The 23,249-nt window shown below is 34.0% G+C and overlaps 1 protein-coding gene across 5 annotated transcripts in view; it reads right to left on the minus strand.

Moving 5' to 3' along the window:
* Nucleotides 1-23,249, minus strand: part of GRIA2 (glutamate ionotropic receptor AMPA type subunit 2) — a 161,023-nt gene that overhangs the window by 21,875 nt on the left and 115,899 nt on the right. For all 5 annotated transcript variants that reach the window (XR_009259233.1, XM_058721063.1, XM_058721060.1 and 2 more), the window contains exons 7-12: nt 16,985-17,152; nt 16,627-16,731; nt 15,835-15,945; nt 14,117-14,323; nt 13,240-13,610; nt 8,516-8,714 (exon numbers count right to left, since the gene is read on the minus strand). Coding sequence is in view for 4 of the 5 variants with exons in the window: in XM_058721063.1 (XP_058577046.1) it covers nt 8,516-8,714; nt 13,240-13,610; nt 14,117-14,323; nt 15,835-15,945; nt 16,627-16,731; nt 16,985-17,152 (1,161 nt within the window). In the remaining variant the exon portion in view is untranslated. The remainder of the gene's footprint in view (nt 1-8,515; nt 8,715-13,239; nt 13,611-14,116; nt 14,324-15,834; nt 15,946-16,626; nt 16,732-16,984; nt 17,153-23,249) is intronic.

Genomic DNA, 23,249 nt, shown 5'->3' on the forward strand with positions numbered 1-23,249 from the left:
ACTTTGTTTCTTAAAATGAAATCTTAAGTATCATTTTTTGGGACTGTGACAATATTTGGCACTGTGCGATTTTTCCAATTACCATTTTATTTCTAAAATCTCATTTCCCCATGAAAATAAGCAGCCACCTTTATTAGCAACTTGTTTTGGGTAATCACTCAATATGATCTGGAGCAAAATTATATGCTGGAAACATGAACTGTAAATTACTTTAGCATCAAGTATTTCTTCAAATATCAAAAGTCTAAAGAATTCTCAAAATTTTGTCAACAGTATTTACATTTAGTTCAGATTTTGATTCCAATATATTTAAATGATTACAGAATTACATTTCTCTTCTCTACAAAGCTCTGGGACTGACAGCATTAATTACTAAGGCAACTGATGTGAACACCACTCTAGTTCTTTTACTAGACAGTGGTTCTTTTACCTAAACACAAAAATGAAGTGAGTTGAACATTATGTTATCTTAAGTACCTCTACAGGTTTATACTGAGATCAATCTCTGAGGCATCTAAACAGGAATTTGGTGAATGTTTTGAGATGAAAGTCGAATTTCAAAATTTCTCCATTGTTTGAAACTTTTCCTGGAATAATTGTCCTCATGATTTGACAGTAGTGAGAAAAGGGGCATTTTCTCTTTAATATGGACAATAATAGAAAGCCTCTATAATCTTATTAGAGTGAAATTACCCAGCGGATAATGTGAGCTCTCATACCCCCTTTGTACAACAAGGTTGGGCTCTAAATGAAGTGATCAGATGGAGTGCACACTAAATTTACCAAGCATTGCCAATAGAAACAAGAGGATGACCAAAAAAACTTATATTTACCCTGAAAGAAGCTACAACTTTACACAATAATAATTCAGCAAGTAGACACATTCTTTTTTTCCCCCTTCCACTTCACTTTGATCACAGAAAACATGATTCAATATGGTTTCTCATACATTTATTTATACCCCTACAAATTTAGCAAGTACTGACTACACTGCCTTTAAATCAGATACTCATTTTTAAAGGAAATACTTGGAAAGTCTTCCAACATTTTGCCCTTTCTTACACTGTTAAACTAGCTACAGTTAGCTGAAATGAAAGAACACAGGCTTTCTCAGCAGATTAGACTAAATGTATTCTTAAAGTCTTTGAGGATTTAAAACTGTTCTCAGAGGTTTTGTGTAATGGTGAGAAAAATTTAAATATCAGAGAAAGAAAAACTGACAGCCAGGGAGGAAAGGATTTCAACTGGTTCTGGATCATCTAGAGAAGCTTTAAACATACAGAGCTATCAGCTATGCAGATTGCTAAGCAATAATCAGGCTCCCCCAAGAAATAAGGAAAGAAAAATTTGTAATAATATCATTAACTGATGAGGGAGCATAAGGCAAGCTGACAGGCTGCAACCCCTCCCCCTCACCCCTGCAGGTGGTATATGTGTGATATTCCTCAGGCACTCCTGACTGTCTGAAAACAAAGGAAAGGGCATAAACAAATGGTTAACTGATAAAAGATTCTAGTCCTGTAGGACTTAAGTCTCCATCACCCCTCCATAGTGATGTGGGAAACAAAGGCAGAAGGAAATGGCAGATAGAATTAAATTTCCTTATAACCTGCAGCCCATTGACAAATACTTGAGCCTGGCAGAGTAAAACATTTCTCCAGAACTCCCTACTGTCTTAATGCTAATGGTTTCCTAGAGGGAAAAACAACCTTAACTTGACAACAGCTAGGGCTCCAGTCTCTTTGAGTCTTCTTTAGCATGTGAAAATCTCACTGGAAACTTCCCCTGGATATTACCTTCCCCAACCCCATAGTATATAATCAGTCTGTCCTCATGGTCCTGGGGCAGCTCTTCCTGCCCACAACTCCTGACCCTGTGCTTCAATAAAATCATCTTTTTGCACTAAAGACACCTTCAAGAATTCTTTCTTGGCCATCAGCTCTGGACCCAACAAACCTCACTAACACCCCCCAAAACCCTCATCACTAACCATGCCATGAGTGACCTACAACATATTCATATAGTGCTTATTGCTAATTTATTCACATCCAACTTTTACTTCGTATTTGGTATTTTAAAAAATATTTAAATATTTAAGCATGAATGAAAGGTCTATAAAAGGTCTAGTTTGAAATCAGTAGCTATATATATGTCTGTGTGTGTATATTTATATATACACACATACACAAACACATACATATATGGCTATACCCATTTCGTTTCCAAAACACTGAAAGATATGCATATGTATATGCATTAATACATAGAAAGCTAGAAGTATACATATATTCTTATATAAAAAAACTGGAAGTATATATACATGTTTCTATCTACATAGAAAGAGGTGATGTATTAGAAACTATGGTAGACAAGTCATTAGTCAGATATAATAAGTATAAAGAACCACCATATTTTAGTGAAATCTGTTCCATTAAACATCAATAAAGAAATTATGCTGCTTTATCGCTAACTAAAAGCAGTAAATGGAACAAAACTCAACTTTAGTGAACTAGCACTTTATGTATTTCTACAGGAAATCTGTTATAATGGCTCAAATGTTTTTATTTGTAAACATATTCTAATCAATGTTTTTATATATGAATATAAATAGGTGTATTTATGCCACAGAAGGAGTTGAAAAAAGGTTTCAGCCTTAAAAAAAACAATTTAAATTACTGTAATTCTCTGGTAATTGTGATTATTTATAGTAAATTATATATATATATATATATATATATATATGATCATGCCATATAGTAACAAATTATACATATTTTATATATTTGAATATTTATATACACATAAATGAAAGGAAAATTTCAAACTAGTCCTTTCACTCAGGTAAGAAACATCAGCATTAATATTATTTATTTACCATTTATACTATTTGTAAGCTCTATAAAAAGTCTACAATACTGGGTAACAACAGTATAGTTTCATGAATTATCAGACTAAATTTATATTCTGAGAATGGAATAATTAATTTCATTAAGTGAGAAGGAGAATACTTTTATTTTGACAACATTCTAGAATCTTTTTTTCCAAAGTCAGCAAAATTAAAGTAGATCGCTTATTCAGACAATACAGTCTGTTCCTCATGTTTCCAGAGGAGAAAAACAGAGGAAATAAACAGATTGCAGTGTAGGGGATTTAGAATAGGCATGAGGAAGTACTTCTAATCTACAAGTAATAATTGTGTTTCATAGACTGACTGGTTAATGACAGGTTTATTTATAAAAAGCATTTCCTATCCTCAAAGCTTACCTTTCTATAAGAACATAATGCATATAGGTCCTATAAAATAATTTTCTACTCAGACTCCTCTAATTCAAGACCTGTCCTCTTTTATTGAAAGAAATGATCAACATGTGAAAGTCTAAAAATAGTGGTTTATAATTGAAAGCCTAATTCTTTCTTTATTAGAGGTATGCTACAGCAGCACTATAATTAGAGATGATCGGCGCTCCAAAATGAGTCAGAATTTATCATTCACTCTGTACAAGGACGTACATGAGTTTTATAGCAGAGAACCCCGGACAATGAAGATGCAGGGTCTTTTCCCTTATACCTCTTGGTGCAAGGACGTACATGAATTTTATAGCAAAGAACCCTGGACAATGAAGATGCAGGGTCTTTTCCCTTATACCTCTTGGTGGCTATGTTACAGAAACTGGTCTGGATCACCCGGCAGAAGCAGCAAGTGGCACTTGGAGATCTTGGAAGGAAGGAGGTTTATTTTATACCGGTGGGCCCAGAGGAGATCATTCTCCAGAGATCTGAGCCCAGAGCATCAACAGATGGGACAATTTATAGTCTGTTACTTCCGCACCCCTCATTAGTAGTAAGGATTTTGGTGCCTGTGGCAAGCAGGGTAGGAAGGAAATCCCGGAAGGGTAGTCTTCTGACTAGGACTGGAATTCCCTTATCAGTCCTGTTGGCCATCTTATTACACATTTTTCCCTAATGGTTACAAGACTGTCCTCCATTTACTGTCTTTCTCTAGCAGAAGAAAGTAAATATTTCATTCATACTTGTTTCACTGTTTACCACTGATTTTAAGTTAGAAAATGTATAGCTGAAATTGGAATTCTAAAGCTAATGCACACTCACTGACTTTACAAAGGAATATAATTACAATACAGTATTTATTAAATTATTTACCTGAAATCTGAAAATACTTTGGACTTAAATTGAGTAACTGATATCACCTTAGGACAAAACAGATCCCTACAAAGGGGATAAAAGATTCATCTTATAATTTTAAATAACATGCTTTCATTCCAACAAAAATACACTTTTAGGAAATATTTGTTAACATTCAGACAAAAGACAAGTTATTTTTCATTCTTTTGCTAGTTATATATCTTCAAAATTTAGCCAATGACCTGACTTCTCGAATCAATTTCTCCAATGACTAAATCCAAAGCTGTTGCTGTGGTAAAAACAGAAAACTAGCTTCATGAACCCTATGACAGTAGAAAACTTTTCATAATATAATAATAAAATCCCTAATCATAAACAGTGTAATAATGAAAAAGCTATCAATAAAGCCAAATGAAGCCATGTTAGGAAACATAAGATAACTGTTAGAACTTTAAATATTAGCAAATGGTAAAAATGGTAAATGCTTTTTCTTCCACATGTAATTAGCTGTCTGAGATCTGAAAGCAAGCACAACAGATGTCTAGAGAACATAGAGTACAATACATGTCTTCAGTCTAACTTCAGCCTAGTCCATCCATATCACTTTTCCTGGCAGACTGGGCATCATGTTAATCAATCTGCCAGCTGTCATCCTGTCCTGAATCCACCTTACAGGAATCCCAGGCATGCCTAGAGCTGAAGCACAATTGAGAGAGAATGACCCAAGATGTGCGGTGACTATTAATTTTAGGAATAGAAGCAAGGAGAATTTCCTTTGTAACATTTTTCCATCAGAAGCTTAGAAGTTCAACCAGACTACAGCTAAGAGAAATTATACCCTGGGATTTAAGGGAAAGAATGTTAGTGAAAATCAATTATATTTACTTTTAGAATGTCTATAAGTTAGCTTCACCGTATTCAATACATATTAGATAACACTCTAAAGAGAAATTATTTTTTTCAAAAGAGAATCTTTTATTCAGGCTCCATATGCTATTGCAATAAACCTTATGTGAAAAGGTATGAGGCATGATAGATACAGCTGGAATGCCACAGTTGTCCTAGAAAACTTTTTTGGGGGGATTCAAAGCAAAACTAAGATTGTCCTCACTATTTTCATCATGGCACCCAATTATCAAACATTAATACTTTTGATTAATTTTCATTAATAATTTTCATTAATTATCAAAATTACTCTTGATTTAGCAGCACCTTTTTATTTAATCCAACTTCCAGAAACAAACCTTTTGTATACATAATTTCTCCAATTACCACCAAATTACAAACAAATTACAATGGAAGAATTAACATGCCAAGCTCCTATTCACTTTGCTGAAGTGTGCTGTTTTGTTAGCTTCCCTTTACTGGGAATAAATACTAATAGAATAAATAGTGTGGTCCTTATGTATTTGTGAGCCCATGCTCTTCTTCTTCTAGATAAGGAGAAGCTGACTATGATGCTATATGCACTGACACCTAACCACAGTCGATTCACTGTCAGTTTCCTTTTGAAGTTATGTTGAGAGGAAGGTGAAGCCCTGCCCAAATTTCTACCATTATAATTCTCTAATATCACACAAGCAGACGTGGATGTAACCCAAACCGAGCAAGGGTGCAGCAAAAAAAAAAAAAAAAAAAAAATCCAGAGACCTTTCTTTGCATGCAAAAATGGTTTATGGAAAGAACCCCTCAGCACAATCATTAGCTGCCTGAATTTGGTCATGTCTGCAAAATTTACTTTAATAGTGCAAAGTATGCCAACAAAAATCATGACTCTGAATATTAGGCAGAAGTACTGTGAGATTCAAAAAGATAATGGGATAAAGAAGATGTGGAATATACACATGATGGACCATTATGGATCTCTCCTAAGAATGAGATCATGCCATTTGCAATAACGTGGATGGATTGAGAGAGAATAATATAAGTGGAATAAATAAACATAGAAAGACAAAGGCCGTAAGATTTCACTCATATGTGGAATTTAAGAAACAAACCCAACAAACAAGGAAAAAAAGAGAACAGACTCTTAAATACAGAGAACAAAATGGTGGCTGTGGGGCAAAATAGATAAAGGGAATTGACAGTACATTTATCGTTATGAGCACTGAGTAATGCATAGAATTGTTGAACCATTTTACCATACACCTGAGACTAATATAACACTGTATGTTAATTATGCTTTAACAGAGATAATGTATAAGAAAATGCTTTGGAAAGCTATGCTAATAAAAGTTATTAGTTTGCCTAAATACTCAGTATCACTTCTCTATTACTCTAGGAAAGGTAAGCTCACTATCTTACGTTGGCAAATGGCACAGCACAAATAATGTTGGCAAGTGTGTATGTATACACATCCATGAATATACTGCACATTGGAACCATGGTCTCCATGTTCATGGTTTTGTGTGCATTGCAACACAAGAGTAACAGCATTCTTTTCCAGAATCATCTAGCTTTCTTATCTTGTCTACTAGGAATTTTGAGTATACTGACCACAGGATCCTTCCTGGTATCTTGATTATTACACATACACATTCTATGACTGACTGAGTTAACGTATACTGCAAAGCTCTGGAAATGTGAATGTAAAGTAGTTGAGAGTACTTGGTACTTCTGTTGTGCAAACAAGCTAATGACAGTAGCTCTCAACATATGTATACTACTCTGTAAGAGACGATATGGAAACAAGATTGTTTTAATCAATATTAGTAGCACTAAGTAAACCATGATAGAGCAGGTACATTGCCTCATTCACATATTTCACTTACTTCAAGATGGAGGAATACTAATGAACTATACAAATAAAATAAATGCAAGTCTTATTGGGATACAAATAATAAAAAATGCTTCAAAATATGCTTCTAATTAAGAACCATGCAATATTCTAATTTATTTTAATAGATCCATTGTTATGATCAAGCTAGAGCACTGTGGTACATTAAGAATATTTATTTGTGTACAGGGCACCTGGGTGGCTCAGTTGGTTAAGCGTCCAACACTTGATTACAGCTCAGGTCATGATCTCAAGGTTCTTGAGATCAAGCCCAGTGTCGGGATCCACACTGACAGCATACAGCCTGCTTAGAATTCTCTTTCCTGCTCTCTCTGCCCCTTTCCTGATCCATCTCTCTCTCTCACAATAAATAAACTTTTAAAAAATAATATTTATGTACATATTCATGTATGTTCATAAATGAAAGCAAATTGTCATCAGTAGCAAATCTGTATTATAACATTCATACACAGAACTGCCTTAAAGTCAAAGTAGCTGCTGAGAGATTGACCACATTTGTGTGCTTAAGTTGCAGTGCTTACAGAAAACATCAAGGTCCTGCCCTCCCTACACATACCAGATTATTATCTGTTATCAACTGTGGTCTGCCCCCACCACTTGTTCTCCCATCATATTTCAGTTCAACTGAAGTTATTTGGAAAAGAGACCAGAGACAATGGAGACGAACCAGTCTTCAAATTATATCCTCTACTACCTTCAACCGGAAAATGAAGTCCTAATCCTAATTATGAAGTAAATTTGCCTAGATCTCACTCGAGAAAATTCAGATGCATTCAAAGATACTGTTGGGTTATCAGAGATCATCTTATGTTATATATATTGGCTGAACTCCTAAGTTTATCAGCTGTATTTAAATATTTTAACATAATAAGTTCTTATATAGAGAAAATAGTATAATGAAAGTATACCAACATCAGGTTATAGGGCTTGTTCTATAAACAAATACCAAAAGGCCACAATGTTTTTGAAAAGTAAAATACACTTAATAGACACATTATAATCATGCTACCCATTTTCTTTCTAAAAAGCTAAAGACCTTTGTTAGCCTTTTCTTGGAGACTTTGACAAAAATTCAGAATTTTCACACATTAACATAATCTGTTTGCTGACAAGAAATTAACATAACTGATTTGAAAGTGAGTTTTCAACTGCAAACTATTTAAAATATATGACAGTCATGTTTATTTAAAATAAAACCAAAGACAACACATTTTTGTTTCAAAAATACTAACAACCTAAACTTAATTATACTTTGCTTCAATTCATTCCAGAAGGACAATCAATCTTCATAAAATTCAATTAAAAATGAATAATTATGAAATAATTCTATTGCAATGCTGTGTTTTTCTCCTAAGGAGTTAGGCATTAGAAAATAGATAAAGATGGAGCTGAGGACAGGGATAGGGAAAGGTGTGGGGACAAGGTCAAGAACAGAAGTAGAGTTAAGACAGAGAGGGAGGTTACTATCGCATAGCACCTTTGTGTAGAGCACAGGAGTGCGGGGGGAGGGGGACAAGGTTTAAAATGGTTACATTTTAAGAGCAAAATCAGAAGATCACAAACAGAATCTCTTACCCTGAAAAACTCTTTGGTGGATCCAGAGTCTAATGTTCCATAAGCAATTTCTGTTTGCTTAGAAAGATCCTCAGCACTTTCGATGGGAGACACCATCCTCTCTACAGTCAGGAAGGCAGCTAAGTTAGCCGTGTAGGAGGAGATTATGATCAGGGTAAAGAACCACCACACACCTCCAACAATGCGCCCAGAGAGGGATCTAATAACAAGTATGAAATGGATTTGTAAAGTGAAATGAATGACCTAATAAAAAAAAAACAAGTTAGCAGTATTATGCAAATATTGACTTATATGGGAATATTTAACTTTATACTTTTCAATATATCTGCTAGTTAATAAAACTGGAAACTATTAAGCATTCTGGGGAAGGAGTACAGATAAGCTGAATTTAATGAGATACCCAGAGGCCAAAACTTCAGATTCTTCGGATTCTTTCATAGTTATAATGCCCAAATTGTTTATGGTATAAAATCTCATAACGAAGCAATTTCAAGGCATGTGCAAATAATCCATCCACTTCTCATACTACTATCCATTCATGACATAAGCAAACACGAACAAGAGAATTTAAGATCACTCACAAAATTCGCAATAATGTTGAAAAACAAAATCAAATATTAAAAATAAAAGAAGGTGCACCACAGATGTAGCTTTAAACTGATGAAACCCTCCTGGTAATTCGGCCAATGAAGTTCCCAAACCCTCAAAAAGCGCTAAAATTTCATTGAGGGTTGTGTGTGCAAAAACATAGGTTTTAGATACAGTGAAGGATAGAAAATGGAAAAAAAATATGATATTACAAACAAAGGTATGACACAAAATATAATTCTTAATGAATAAAAATCTGATGCTTCATGGCATGGACTGCTACGACCCTGTTCCTTTGTGCCTCCTGCTTAAGAAAAAAAGAAAACTCAAGGAAAATGAAATTAGAATATTTAAAAGTTTGCCAAGATACAAATTTCTAATTTGCAATATAATAAAATAAAAATATTTTTAGCCATAAATTCCTATTTAAAATACTTTTTAAAAGCTTAATAGATTCCTAATAATTTACTTTAAACCCTCAGTAGATAAGCATAGATATAGAAATAGATATTTATCATATTATTTTGAAAGATTTTATGGGATTCTACATATAAAGGGATTTAAGTAATATTAACAATCCAAAATAATACCTTTTTTGTTAATAACTTTGTGTCTAACAATTAAACTTGTTACAGCAAAGATGTAACATTTCTAAAAAGTTAAATTATGAACATTTGGTAATTTATGGCCTAAAACCGACCTCCTGATATTTAACAGTAAGAAAGAAACCTTTTGATGAAACACAGATACTATATCAAATCATTGGGTAATATTTGTAGAATAAACTACTCTAGCAGTCAAGAAAGAGTGAGGAAGCTAATTTAAAAGTAATTTTTTTTTAAAGACAAGACCATCTGTTGCTAAAGGAGAAGAGTGAGCAAGCAATGAAAAACAATATAAATAAGAGCCTTTATCATACACAGTCTCTGAGAGATGCAAAGAATTAAATAAATATGACAAGATGGAAAAAGTTAACTTCTCTTATATTCTGTAAAGGATATTAAACACATTTTAAATTTAAGTAACCTCTTGTGTAGACACAGCCACTCTCAAAACGTTCACTATTTATTCCAGAAAAATGAAAGGTATAATTATATGACATGTACCCCATATTAAGAGGGCAGTTGAGATCCCTTAAAACAAAATTGATTTCACAGTAATTGCTTTGACACTATACGCTGCATAGTAATTGGTAATATATTTGAGAATCATTTTTATAAGTAATTCTGTTCCACTTGTGAAATAAACACAAGTTAAGGACATAAGTTGCTTTCAGTTCCAGTGCTTATGTCAGATTTAATAGCTGAAATATGCCAATTTATTTAAAGTTTTATAAGATATCTCAAAAAATGTATTGAACTTATACAACATTCAAAGCAGAAAATTCTTGAGCAGCTTATTATTTACTTGTAAATGTTTTCAAAGGATCAATTAATGTTCTGAAAGAAATTGTTTGTGGAGGAGGCAAATACAATTTATGTTTTATGGTGACAGACAAAAATGGTTTCTGTAAAAAAAAAAAGTAAAACAAAACAAAACAAAACTAAAAGCAACCTTCACCTCTCTGTATCTGCCCTAAAGAAGCAAATAAACATACGTATTTTATCATTTCCTTTAAATCTCTATTAAATAATTATTTTAAGAATGGTATTTTTATTCATTTCAATCCTTTTGAGATATTGGGGATAAAAACAGAGGCAAGCAGGAGAATAAAAGTCAACTTACAGCCTTTTACTCTTACAATTTCTGTGGTTCTAGTCTTTGGAAAACTATAGTTAATATATTCTAAACTTAATTTCAGGCAAATGACCAATTCAGTTCAATAAATAGTTCCAGATTAAAATTTAAATGTTCTATTAATATTAATAATATAGTTCCACATAATATTTTACTTGAAAAGAGGTGATAAATATCTTTGAAGATATTTAAAGGGCATTTCAAAGTGATCTGTGCATTTCATGCATCATCATCATCATCATCATTAGATACAAGGTTTTTCTATTCTTTTCTACACTGGGGTCACCACCATTACATTGCAAAAAAAGTAGTTTGGTTTGTTTAAAAAAATCATTAAATTTTCCAATATTGTGCAGTATGTTCAATTTTTAAATGCACATATAACACGGAATGAAAGATATGTACACTTAAAATTTTTTAATAAAGCAAATTTTTGTTCATATATACTCTGTGGCAAAAAAATAAATCAGTTGATGGCAAGAAAAAATATTCTATATAAAATCTTAGCAGGACATAAAAATTATTGCATGTGTAATTGTAGTAAGTCATGACTCATGAATGAAATCAAGAGCACAGAAAAAAAGGCCATATTTTAGGAAACAGGCTCATAGAAATTTAGACGTTATCTGTATGCCATGGTGGACACTGGGGTAACACAGATTATGAAAGGTGCCTGTGCTTCAGTCCCTATACATATGTTTTCTGGGCCTTGATAAGCACTGGACACCAAAACAAATAACTTCAGAGCCATGATGCGTGAGGATCGCAAACCTAAGGATCGACATATGGGAATCTGGATCAATACGTTTTACTTTATAATGAACCTCATATGCTTCTCCTTACTTATGCAAAAGGCAGAGCATAGTTCATGTTACCCTAGGATAATTGCCTTATATCTCAGGAATAAAGTAGTTTTATACTTCAGTAGCTTTCTTACCAAAGATGAATAATTTTATTATTATTTATGGACCAGAGTATTCTCAGAAATCTCCGTTTGGTTAGGATTTTCTCCCTCATTATTAAAAAATTCTCTTTATGTCTTTAACTTAAATCAGATAAACTAAATATAAAACTATGAATCTTATCTATTTTGTCAGAGGTCACCATAATTATATATTATTTTATATACAATTATTCTATGTTTCTATATTATTCTATATCATTATATATTAAAGTTATTACACATATATGCCATGCAAATACCATTGGCATATTTCATAATGTCACAGGGAATTTTATGGAATTAAGATTTGTTAAAGTCCAAATAATTCTTAACAATGTGTCCTACTAACAGAGAAGTAAGCCACTAATAATTTCTACATACAAGATATATTTAATTGATCTCACTGGGTGGAATATACAAAAAAAGACTGCAAGAAGGTACATATATTTTGAGTTTCTCACATAGTTTTCTGAAATTAATCACTTATCTCCAAAGTGCTCAAAAACTAACAATATAATGAAATAGCATTAGAAAAGTCACCCCTTTTACTAGTCATTAAAATATCCCATAGAATCAAAGGAGGGTAATCAAACCTAGATTAAAATGTGCCAGAAGATAAATAAATTTGGCTTTAAATGTGAAAAGAATCACATTAGAAAAAGTATAATTTATTCTTCTTAAGCACCAGATATGGCTATCATTCTTATTCATGTATGTCACATGAACAAAGGCAAAATGTATTTTGTGACATATTTGTTATATTTAGGGATTCTAATGCAGGAATTAATATATCATAATGAGACTAGAGGTGCATAAATTTGTTCCATTACGTGTGTGAATTACTATTCATTATGGCACAAGTCTTTGTAATGAATCAATCATCATTATTACCCAGCCATGTATTTCTATATACTTGGGAAATATGTTACTGTATATTCCCTTTAATCCAATGACCTAACCTTTAAAAAAAAACAAAACAAGTTTTATAATACCTTTATGATAACATTTGCATGAGCTAATAATGGGAAAATAAAAGAGATGGGATGTGTGCCAATGAAGTTTTGTAAACAACTTTTTGTTTTTGTAGTTAATAAGTAATGTTGCCCATTTTCCCATATACAGGTCTGTGGATCAACACACAGATGACTGTAAAATGAGAATATGCAGCAAAAACACGGTACCCCTCCAAGAAGGCATGGAATGATAGGAACCTTATGCATTTTATAGCCTCTCCATGGTGTGTATAATTTCACCAGGAAATATATGCTCAACATTCAAAGAACATTGCTCAAATATTTCACAGGCTTATGCCGATGGTAAAAGCCTGTCCTTAAGAGTCTCAAACTGCTTGGGCAGGTAGTCGGCAGCTGTTTACTTCTTTAAGTGAATTCATAAACACCATGAATATCCACTTGAGACCTAAAATGCACAAAGTTGAAGCAGGTGAGTGACCAACCTTGGCGAAATATCGCATCCTTGCTGCATAAAGGCACCCAAGGAAAACCAGAGACTATTAAAAATCCCAAATTCATTAGTTGATTCACTACTTTGTGTTTCTCTTCCATCTTCAAACTCCTCAGTGTGCCACTCGTAGGGGCTAAATCTGCTGACCAGGAATAAAACTACACTGACCCCAATGTAGGCAAAAACAATGCACATCCAGATCTCATAGGCTAAAGGATCAAGAAATGAAAACACTCCTGGTTTGGACTTCTGAGGCTTCTTGATCATGATAGATATCCCGAGGCTCATAAAGGGCTTTGAGAAGTCAATCACCTCTTCTCTCACAAGGGTAATAGTTAATGGAGCAATTGCAATGTCAGCTTTCTGTAAGGGAAACAAATGAAAGTAATAGTACCTGGAGTCATGGTCAAAAAAGGAATCATGCTTACAGTATTGGATCAAAAGGGAAGGAAAGGAAATAAGGGAAATGTCAATAATTATTTCCCTGGTAATGTCCCAGTAAAGAATAAGCAAACAAAAAAAACCCAATCTGTTCTCCAAATATCCCTCATTTTTATAAATACACAGTACACCCATCTGACTTGATTTTTATAATTACATCCCTACACTGCGTCTGTGCCTTTGCTGCCTCTGAACAATGCATATGGCCCATAGGCCTCAAGACAGATAGAAGGCCTGTCTCATTTAGTGTGCATGTGTGCTTCTGACTTCATCCTTAATCTTCAGATGTTCACAAGGAAATAGAATAATATTCTTAAGTAATGTGGGAAACCAACAACCTCAGATATAGGCACTTTGCAGGGAAGGGAGGCATTCTGTCAACAAAAGTTCACTTGAATGACTTTATTTGGGAGAAGAGCTATACTTACCCCATATACAAGTTCTCCAACCATCCCATTCCAAATTTTCGTGTCCGCATCCCTGGCCCCATACTTGCCATCCCCAACAATTGTCAACTTGTACTTGAACCCACAATGTTTGGCGATTTCTGCAGCCAAGTCAACACAGTAGCCCTCATAACGCTCATTGCCTTCAAGCATTTCATGATTTTTCTTCATCATAACATATGGAGATTCCTATATGGAAAGACAGTGCTTTCATTGATAAAAATAGCTGTGTAACTACTCTCACTGAATCAAGTCTTCTGGTTTAATTATTACCTGTTAGCCAGAGAAATTGTAGAATATAAATGGCGGACAATATTAGCGAAAAATATCTAAGCGTGATACTTTTGGAAAAAGGTTATCAAATGTCTACCGTTATGGTTTATTAATATGGTTTGTACCTAGCCATACAAAAGTAAATAAGAAACTCAAAAGCACAAACTGTTGGCTTGTCCCCTTGTCATGCTTGTTAACTCCTAGAGCTTAGAGGGGAATTATGCTGCTCAACATCTGTTTTATTCAACTCTGGACCAACCACGCTCTTATGTTAAGGTTATGCTGTCCTCAAGAAACAGCGTTCACCCAAAACTCTGTGTACTGTTTCTTCAAGGGTGAGGTTCATGGGGACATGAGGCTCATGGTCAGTGATGCACAGACTAAAACAATCACTGGCGTGGTCATATGCTGATGCCACCCTCTGACATTTCATGTCTCACTTCATCTATAAGATATTCTCTCCTAGAATTATATTCCAAGGATAGAGAGCAGCTTCCCCCTGTAAACATAAGAAAAAGGAGGTATGAAAATGATTCAAAATAGCCCAATATCCTCCCCTGGAAAGTGGCACCAAGCATATTTGGGGGCTCAGTGATACAGTTCCTCTCAATGGCATGATTAAGGCAAAATCCCTCAAATGTCTAGCTTACTTACCCTTATTAATATATTTCCAAATGCCAATGTTTTTATCCAGATCTCTTATTTTATTAACCTATCTATGTTTTTCTTCTCAATATTGTCAGAATAATGAATCCCACAAGTTTACTATATCACTGCTTAATAAAACAAAATACAACTGCTTTGCCATAAAACCTTGTACTATTAGTGAACCCCATTTCCTCCATTTCATTTCACCAACAGCTTGTCACGAGGATCTACATCTTCCTTCCATCTATCCAAAGCCTAGATGTTCAAGATTCAGTTCAGTTTTGTCTCATTCATTCAGCACTGGCTATGTGCTAACGACTGTGTTGAGTTTGGGGGTTTAAAAAAAGGGAGATTATCTTTATCTTTAAGAATTTCATCTTATATTATAAAGAAAAAGATATTGACACTGCTACTAGACCATGTAACAAATGTAAAAAGAGAATGTACCCACAACTGCATGGGAAGTGAAAGGTAAAGCACTTGCGGAAATACAAGGAACGCTCTTCAAGACTTTCCCGAGTTGTTCACACTTAGTGATGCACCAGTGTATGAATTACCCGTCAAGCTAAATTTCAGTATTGAAGAGGATAGGAAATATTTTGAATGCTTTGCTTAATGCCTGTGTAGTCCTTTTGACAGAGTAAATATACTATACGTGATTAAAATGGTGCCAAAGCAGCACTGCATCAGTTATCCTCAAATGCAAACAGCAATTCTAGTTGGCAGATGTTTTCCATAAGAAAAACTAAAGTAAAGCATAGGCATCTGTAGCTAATTACCAAAATTGTAGTGACAACAACAGTCTTATTCTCGAGCCCAGAGGTATCATTTCCAGAGGGGAGTTCAGTAAGGGTAACGACCATTTTGTCTACTTCACTCCAGTATCCAATCTGAAAAAGGTTACAGAAAGATAGGCACATGGATAAGTGATCTTTCTTTTAGCCAAGAATTTAATAATTTCAAACTCATGTCTGCATCCAAAGTTACATCTACATTAACTAGGCTTCTTCTAAACAGACATGTGTCTTTGATATATGTGACTCTGATAGAAATAGGGCTTATATAAACAATGAAACAAAAACAATTCTTAAAAACAGCTTGTTTCTTCATGTCCGTTTCTTATGTTTTCCCAGGGTAATCTGTTTGGGAGTGAGCGTATAGAAATAGAAATAAAATCCAAGCAATGACACTGTATCCATAACAGTTAAAAGGAAGGTGTTGAGCTAAAACGTTAACGCATATTTGCACCAGCTATGTTTTGTCTTCTGAACCATAAACTGTCAGCCATAGCTCTTTCTCTTCTCATTAAACTTCTTATACCTTGATAGAAAAAAATACATATAAAGAGTTCTATTCACAGTTGTTTAAAGATTACATTTCAGTGTTACTTACCAGAAAGGAATTGATTATATTTAGGAAACAAAACATTTTAAAATACATCTGTTTCTGGAAGTAGTTAAACTCTACCTACGTGAATACACTTTTCCAGGACTCTTCGGAAGAAGAGGTGATGGGTAATTAACTCACCTCCTCACACAGAGAAAACTGCCTTTAGATCCCTAATGATTTACCTTCCGGGGCCCATTAGTTTTGAGTTCCATGATGTTAATTGTATAGTTTATTCTTTTTCCATTCTGGTCAAACTTTATATTTCCTGAGAGACCTTCAACCTGAACCTAATGAGGAAATGGGAAAGCATCACAGTTATCAATTTACTTCAAGCAAAGATACAAACGGGGTACAGATTACTCTCACTGGGCTCTAGTCGAGAAAACAACATTTATAAGGTTGTTTTTCACTCTTCAACCTACCTTTGTGCAGTCAGGAAATACTATTCACTTTATATTACACATAACAAAGAGACTAATGTAGTAGAAAACTACAGTGTCCGTTGTTAACTCACATTCATAATCATTTTGAGTGACTAACCTGTTTGAGGGCCCTTTCTATTTCTACGCCTTGTCCCCAGGGGACTGCTGGGTTTGCCAGACAGTCTCCCGCGTTTCCCCTTCGGGAGATTTCAATTCTCTGCTTCCGTAGGTTGCGGAAAGCTTCAGTCATCACTTGAACAGCGTCGTAGGTCAGAGCAGAAGTATACTGAAAAGCATCACACACACTTCATAAGAATGGGAAAAAAATTCCAAGGTTCACTGCACACTGGCCATCTAGACTGCAGCCGGCCACCATACAATACCAGTTCACAGTCCAAGAACTTAGAAACCATTCCTGCATCTAGAAGTCTAAGAATCTAATAGAGGTAATATGGAACATTGGGACTGTAGAGTGTGTTCTTGACCGTAAGCATCTCCCGTTATGTTAATGTCTCAGTTATTTCAGGTGACAACTTTCAAAATTGTGTCTTTTCTTTCCTAACGAATTTCTTTTTAGAGCATCACTCTATGGCCTGATTTGGGGATATAGGAAATGATCAAATTAACAAATAAATATCCTACCACTAACGAGAGGTACATTTGACAATAGGGAAAGAATATTGATTGGTTTAAGTGTCTAATTCTACCTCAGTGATGCTCCCATAGATCTGCAATAATCTTTGCAATGTTTGTTTTTAAGATCCCCTCAGTGATTATGGTAATCAAATAGAACCATCAAATTTCATAATTTCTACATCCCCTTCATGCCTCAACAGTTTATGGTAAGATTGGTTCCAAACTTATGGTATTCAGATCCCAGTAGGACAGTAGTATTATTACAGGATCTGGGGGCCAAATGTAAAAAAAAAGGTATTAATTGTGCTAAGCATTGTCAGTGGCTAGATCAGTATTACTTGATGCATGTATATATACCTCCATCTATCAAATGCATCATGCTACTATTGTTAACGATAAACCATATTTTAACACAACAGCTTTAATGAATGCTGAGGAAATTTCTGCTATCAAGTATTTTTCAATCTGTAAGTAACAAAAGCATAGTGAATCTGGGTAAAAAATGCAGTATCATACTGAATTTGAGATACAAAAATTCTTGACCACAAATCCCAAATGGGTACTTAGTATTTCCAAGTAATCCCCCTCACTTCTTTAGTAAACTAGTTCCTCCACTCTCAAAATTATTATTTTATACCTTCCCTTCTCTAATATCCACAGCTATGCATCTTGCCTTACATGTCACTGAAAAAATAGAAGCCATAAGACAGAAAACTTTTATCTTTCAACCATAAAACTGCCAAGAGCACACATTCTCTGTGACATCTATTGTAAAGATTTAGAAGGAAGGAAAGAATTCAGGTAAGGGGTTCAGAGATCTTGACATGGACCCTGGGACTCTTTATAGGACTCATATTCTCTTCCAGTCCAGTGAAAAGATTATATGAATAGAGAACTGCTATCTACCTATTATAGTGTTATAAATTGGTCTGATGGTGGATAGATGTCTGTCTGGTTTATCCTTTTAAATGAGAGATATTACAATAAGGCAAATGAAAAATAGTTTATGTCATATGAATCATTGCCTTCATGCATCCAGAAATTTCTTGAGCCTCCATTTTTTTAAATGAGAAAATGGCAGTGTAAGGTTATCAGTCATTCAATCTTTGCGTGAATTAGTTTAGGTGAATTGTTTTCGTTTGATCACGCAAATGAGTCAAATTTGATGGGAAAGTTGGTAGGAAGAAGAAAAAGAGAAAATGGTTTGGAGGCCATGTGCTCTGTGACTGAGTGCTATAAACTATAATAAGATATTCATATTTACCTCTAGGTTTTCTTACTTATTTCTTCTCATGTGATACCTGTTAAACAATGTCATTGCAAGCCTATCTGTGAGTCCTTTACATATTTAGATGATCTTCTGGATGCTCGTACTTGAGTTTCTTACAAATATCTGATCAGCTATACAGATCTAAATAAAACCCATCACCTTTTTTTCCAAAAATCTGCAACCGTTTTCTTCAAACTGTACATGTGAGGAATTAGCAAAATATAGTATGTGAGAGGTCCAACTAGATTTAGAATCAACCTAAATTTCTGACAGTAGAGGAAGTTTAATACTATACTTTCTGCCTTAAGAAAGTATTATGCAGCCATTAAAAAGTGACACTAATGAAGGTTATATAACAATATGAATGTCAATTCTAAAATTAGTGAAAATATTACTACAACTAAATTTTTTAAAAACCCTTCTTCATTGATAAATGAGACTGATTAAAAAATAGTAATATACCTTCAACAAATAAGGGAAAGAAAAATAAACAAAATGATTATAATAATAGGAAACATATTATTATATTTCTTTTCCAAGTGTTCTAGAATATTCATGGACTCTTTTAAGAAAACCTGTATTGTATCAAAGGCACTGTTTTATATCATATTTACTTAAGCAAAGACCTGGAGAAATAAGATAACACACCAGAATTTATCTGGCATACATTTATGTTTGTTTCTATTCTCCTAGAGGAAAAAAAAATGATTAATTTGCCTTCTTCTACATCAGTTAGTTCATTGACAGTGTGATTCTTAAAATAAAGTCTAGGTCACTGAATAGGAAACAGAGCTAAACTGAATAAATCGGATGTGTAAAAACAGAAGTATTGCAACGTCTATTAAAAAGTTATGATAATAGTTAAAAGCCAAAATCTTCTTTGAGTCAGCTTGTTCACATTACTATGAGAAATCTATAAAGTCATCTGCTAAATGCTTTAGAGGTCTATAGATGTTGGTGAACTACATTAAAAAATAATATTAGGTTGAATGAACTAAAAGCATTTAGGTCTGTGCAGCATGTTACAATTATGATTCAGAGCATGAGCATACTAAGAAGAGAAAATCCTTTCAACCTTTTTCAAATGTTCAAATTTAATCAAGTCTCCAGCCTATTATCATTCTTAATTAAAAGTCACAATCATAGAAACACAATTCTGGACTGAGAGAAAATAAACAGACACTGTCTCCAGAGTTCCTTTTTGTTTATGTGCCACATATGTGGCTCGTTTATTTTTCTAAACAAATATATTCATATTTTTGATTGGATTGTTAGATATTTCAGTTTTATTCTACCATTCACTAAACTAGGTGCAAATTAATTTGAAGGGAACATGATGCCAATGTAACTATCTCCTTCCTTGAAAACAAATGCATCATCTCTGCCCCGGTGTTTATGTTCTGTGAAATCCCTCAGCTGAGTTGGAAATTTATAATTCAGTGGGGGCCATTATGTTTTGCAGCACTCATATCACAATTGCATCATATCCACACTTTAAAGAAGAAATCTGGAAAACGTTTTTATGGTCCATTTTCCAAATGCACTTTTTATTCCATTTTAAATTAGATTTATTGAGACTTATTTTTCAAATATAAAATGAAATACACATTTTAAACATGTTTGTTATGCCCAATAGTCATCAGACATTATTCAATAATACATTACCATAATCACTGGGACCAGAAAACGGTTTTCTGACAGTCGAAAAAGAGGGAATAAAAAGAAGTTCTATGTACATTTAGAATTCAATGAACATACAAAAAGGATAAATAGGCTATAATATAACATTTTATGGGTCATTATTATGATAGCACCTCCTCCTAAACATGTTATCTGCACTGTGCTAAAACAAACAAAACAATTATTCCAAGAAAAAGTACTGGGCTTTAGGTATAATGAAAGTGTTAGAAACCTTGCTGTAAATGGTCATTTTTGAAATTTTCCTTGACATTTGAAATTGGATTGTATATAGTTTAGAAAGCATTGAATGGACCATCAGAAGACAGAGCCTAAGTCCTGATGTTATCATTTACTACTCAGTTGTCTTGGGCAAGTTAAGAAAAGTAAGAGTGTCCAAGGTTTCTTACCAATGAAATAAGGAAAGCAACATCTCTCTTATGTCGTAGTAGTATTGGAAAAGCTCATGAGGGAGAAAGAATTCATGTCGACCTAGTTCTCTACATGCCAAACCTGAGCTGAGTGGTTTCCTAGCAAGTCCTTTTTAAAAAGTCGATGCCACAAATATTTTTATTTCAGTTTTAGAGATGAATATTTCAAGTTAACATGTTATATTTTTCCCAGGGTCACAAATGAGGCAGGTGGAGTTTGAATTCAGATCTCTGTGTTTCTGGAGAAATGATGGTGCTGCAATGACCGTGCTCAACCAGCCTGGTTTGGTCATAGTATCCCCATTTTAAGCAGAAAGTCTGCAATCCCAGGAAACTCCTCAGTACCAAGCACACTGGGATAGTGGGTCCCCTTGTTTGGCAAACACCACATCAAATGAGTAGAGTTATAGGAAATGAGAAGCCAAGTGAATTATAAAATGTGCTAAAAAATACAAGTTATTAGCCAGTGTGTTTGCTTTCTTTTTTCCTTGTATTACTATCTGTCCGGGTATGAAACTAGCTTGTTTTGATGTTTTGAAAACCACTATCCTAATCTACAAAAGAGACTATGGTTCAAGAAGTTCAGAAAATTATTCTCACGTTGGCGTATTAAAAGCCCTGAGAAATCCTGCAGTGACAATCCCAGTTTAGCTTTGTCTGAAGAACATTCATTGTCCAAATAAATTACCATTTAAAAAATTTCCTTAACACCAATTATTTTCCATAAAAATAATGTCTTGTGTAACATACTTTGGGCTGTTAAAAGTTTTATGGCCTGAAAAAATTTATATACTCATTTTTAAGTGGCATCCCTTATTTGATTAAAGTTATTATACACCAAATGATATTTCCCTAAAGAATTTTATAATATACCTCTCAATTTCTTCATTTTACAAATTTATCAAAATGGTCAAAAATGATGAGCTCTAAGAAAAATAAGTAAACCTATAAGAAAAACTTGAGAAAGTCTTTTGTTTTGTTTGTTTATATATTCTGGGCAATGACCAAGAATCACCTAGAGCCATAAAAAAATGAACAGTATTAGGAGATATATTATAAACTTAAGTTTATTCATTTGCATTAATTTCAAATTTAATTGCACTCTGGACTTTTCCAGAGCTGTCTGTGATAAGGCTGTGTAAAACTTGTTGAACACGTGCCCTTTGAAACTTTACTGCATAAAGTCATGATATCATCACAGAAACTCAGCATCAGTGAAGCAGCAGGAATGCTCATTTGTTGCTGGTGAGAACGCAAAATGGTACAGCCACGTTGGGAGACAGTTTACCAGTCTCTTACAAAACTAAATATACTCGTACCATATGATCCAGCTATTGCACTACTTGGTATTTACCCAAAGGAGTCTAAACCATATTTCCACTCAAAAACCAGCGCATAGATATTCATGGTAGCTTTATTCATAATTGCCAAAATTTGAAGTCACCAGGATATCCTTCGGTAAATGTTTGGATGAATAAATTGTGGTACATGCAGACAATGGAATATTATCAGTGCTAAAAATGAGTGAGCTATCAAGCCATGAAAAGACATGGAAGAAACTTGGATGTACATTACTAAGTGAAAAAAGCCAACCTAAAAAGGCAGTATACTGTATGAATCCAACTATATGACATTCTAGAAAAGGCAAAACTATGGAGACAGTGAAAGATCAGTGTTTGCCAGGAGTGGGAGGAGAGATAAATAGAGCACAGAAGATTTTCAGAGCAGTGAAAATATTCACTATGAAACTATAATGATGGAAGCATGTTATTACACATTTGTGCCAACCCACAGAATGTACACACTAAGATGAATCATAATGTAAACTATGGACTATGGGCAACTATGATATATCAAAGCAGGGTCATCAATTCTAACAAATGAATCACTCTGGTGAGTGAACTTGATATTGGAGTTGGCTATGCAGGTCTGGGGGCAGAGGTATATGGAAATTCTCAGCATTTTCTGCTCAATTTTAGTGTGAACCTTAAACTGCTCTAAAAAAGTTACATCTTAATTACAAAATTTAAAAATAATCAACATCTTTAGTAAGCACATTGGCTGTATCACATTTCCGTGGGTGAAAAAGCCAACTCCATTGGTAAGAAATCAAAATTAACATCCCTTATTATTCTTCCTGAATAATAAAAATAATTTTTAGTCCACCATGAAGAAAGATTTTTCATGTGAAAGGAATACCTTAAAAAACTACATATTTTTTACCTAAATTATCCAGTTGGGCTACTGACTCTGACTGAAAGTCTTGCTTAACGACCAATACTTTTAATCTTCTAAAACCGTGCATTCACTTAAGAACCCAAATTTTCAGATAAAACTAATTAGGTTCATCAAGATGGAAAAAAAAGCTG

Source organism: Neofelis nebulosa, chromosome 3, assembly GCF_028018385.1.
Source record: "Neofelis nebulosa isolate mNeoNeb1 chromosome 3, mNeoNeb1.pri, whole genome shotgun sequence".
Taxonomy (NCBI): Eukaryota; Metazoa; Chordata; class Mammalia; order Carnivora; family Felidae; genus Neofelis; species Neofelis nebulosa.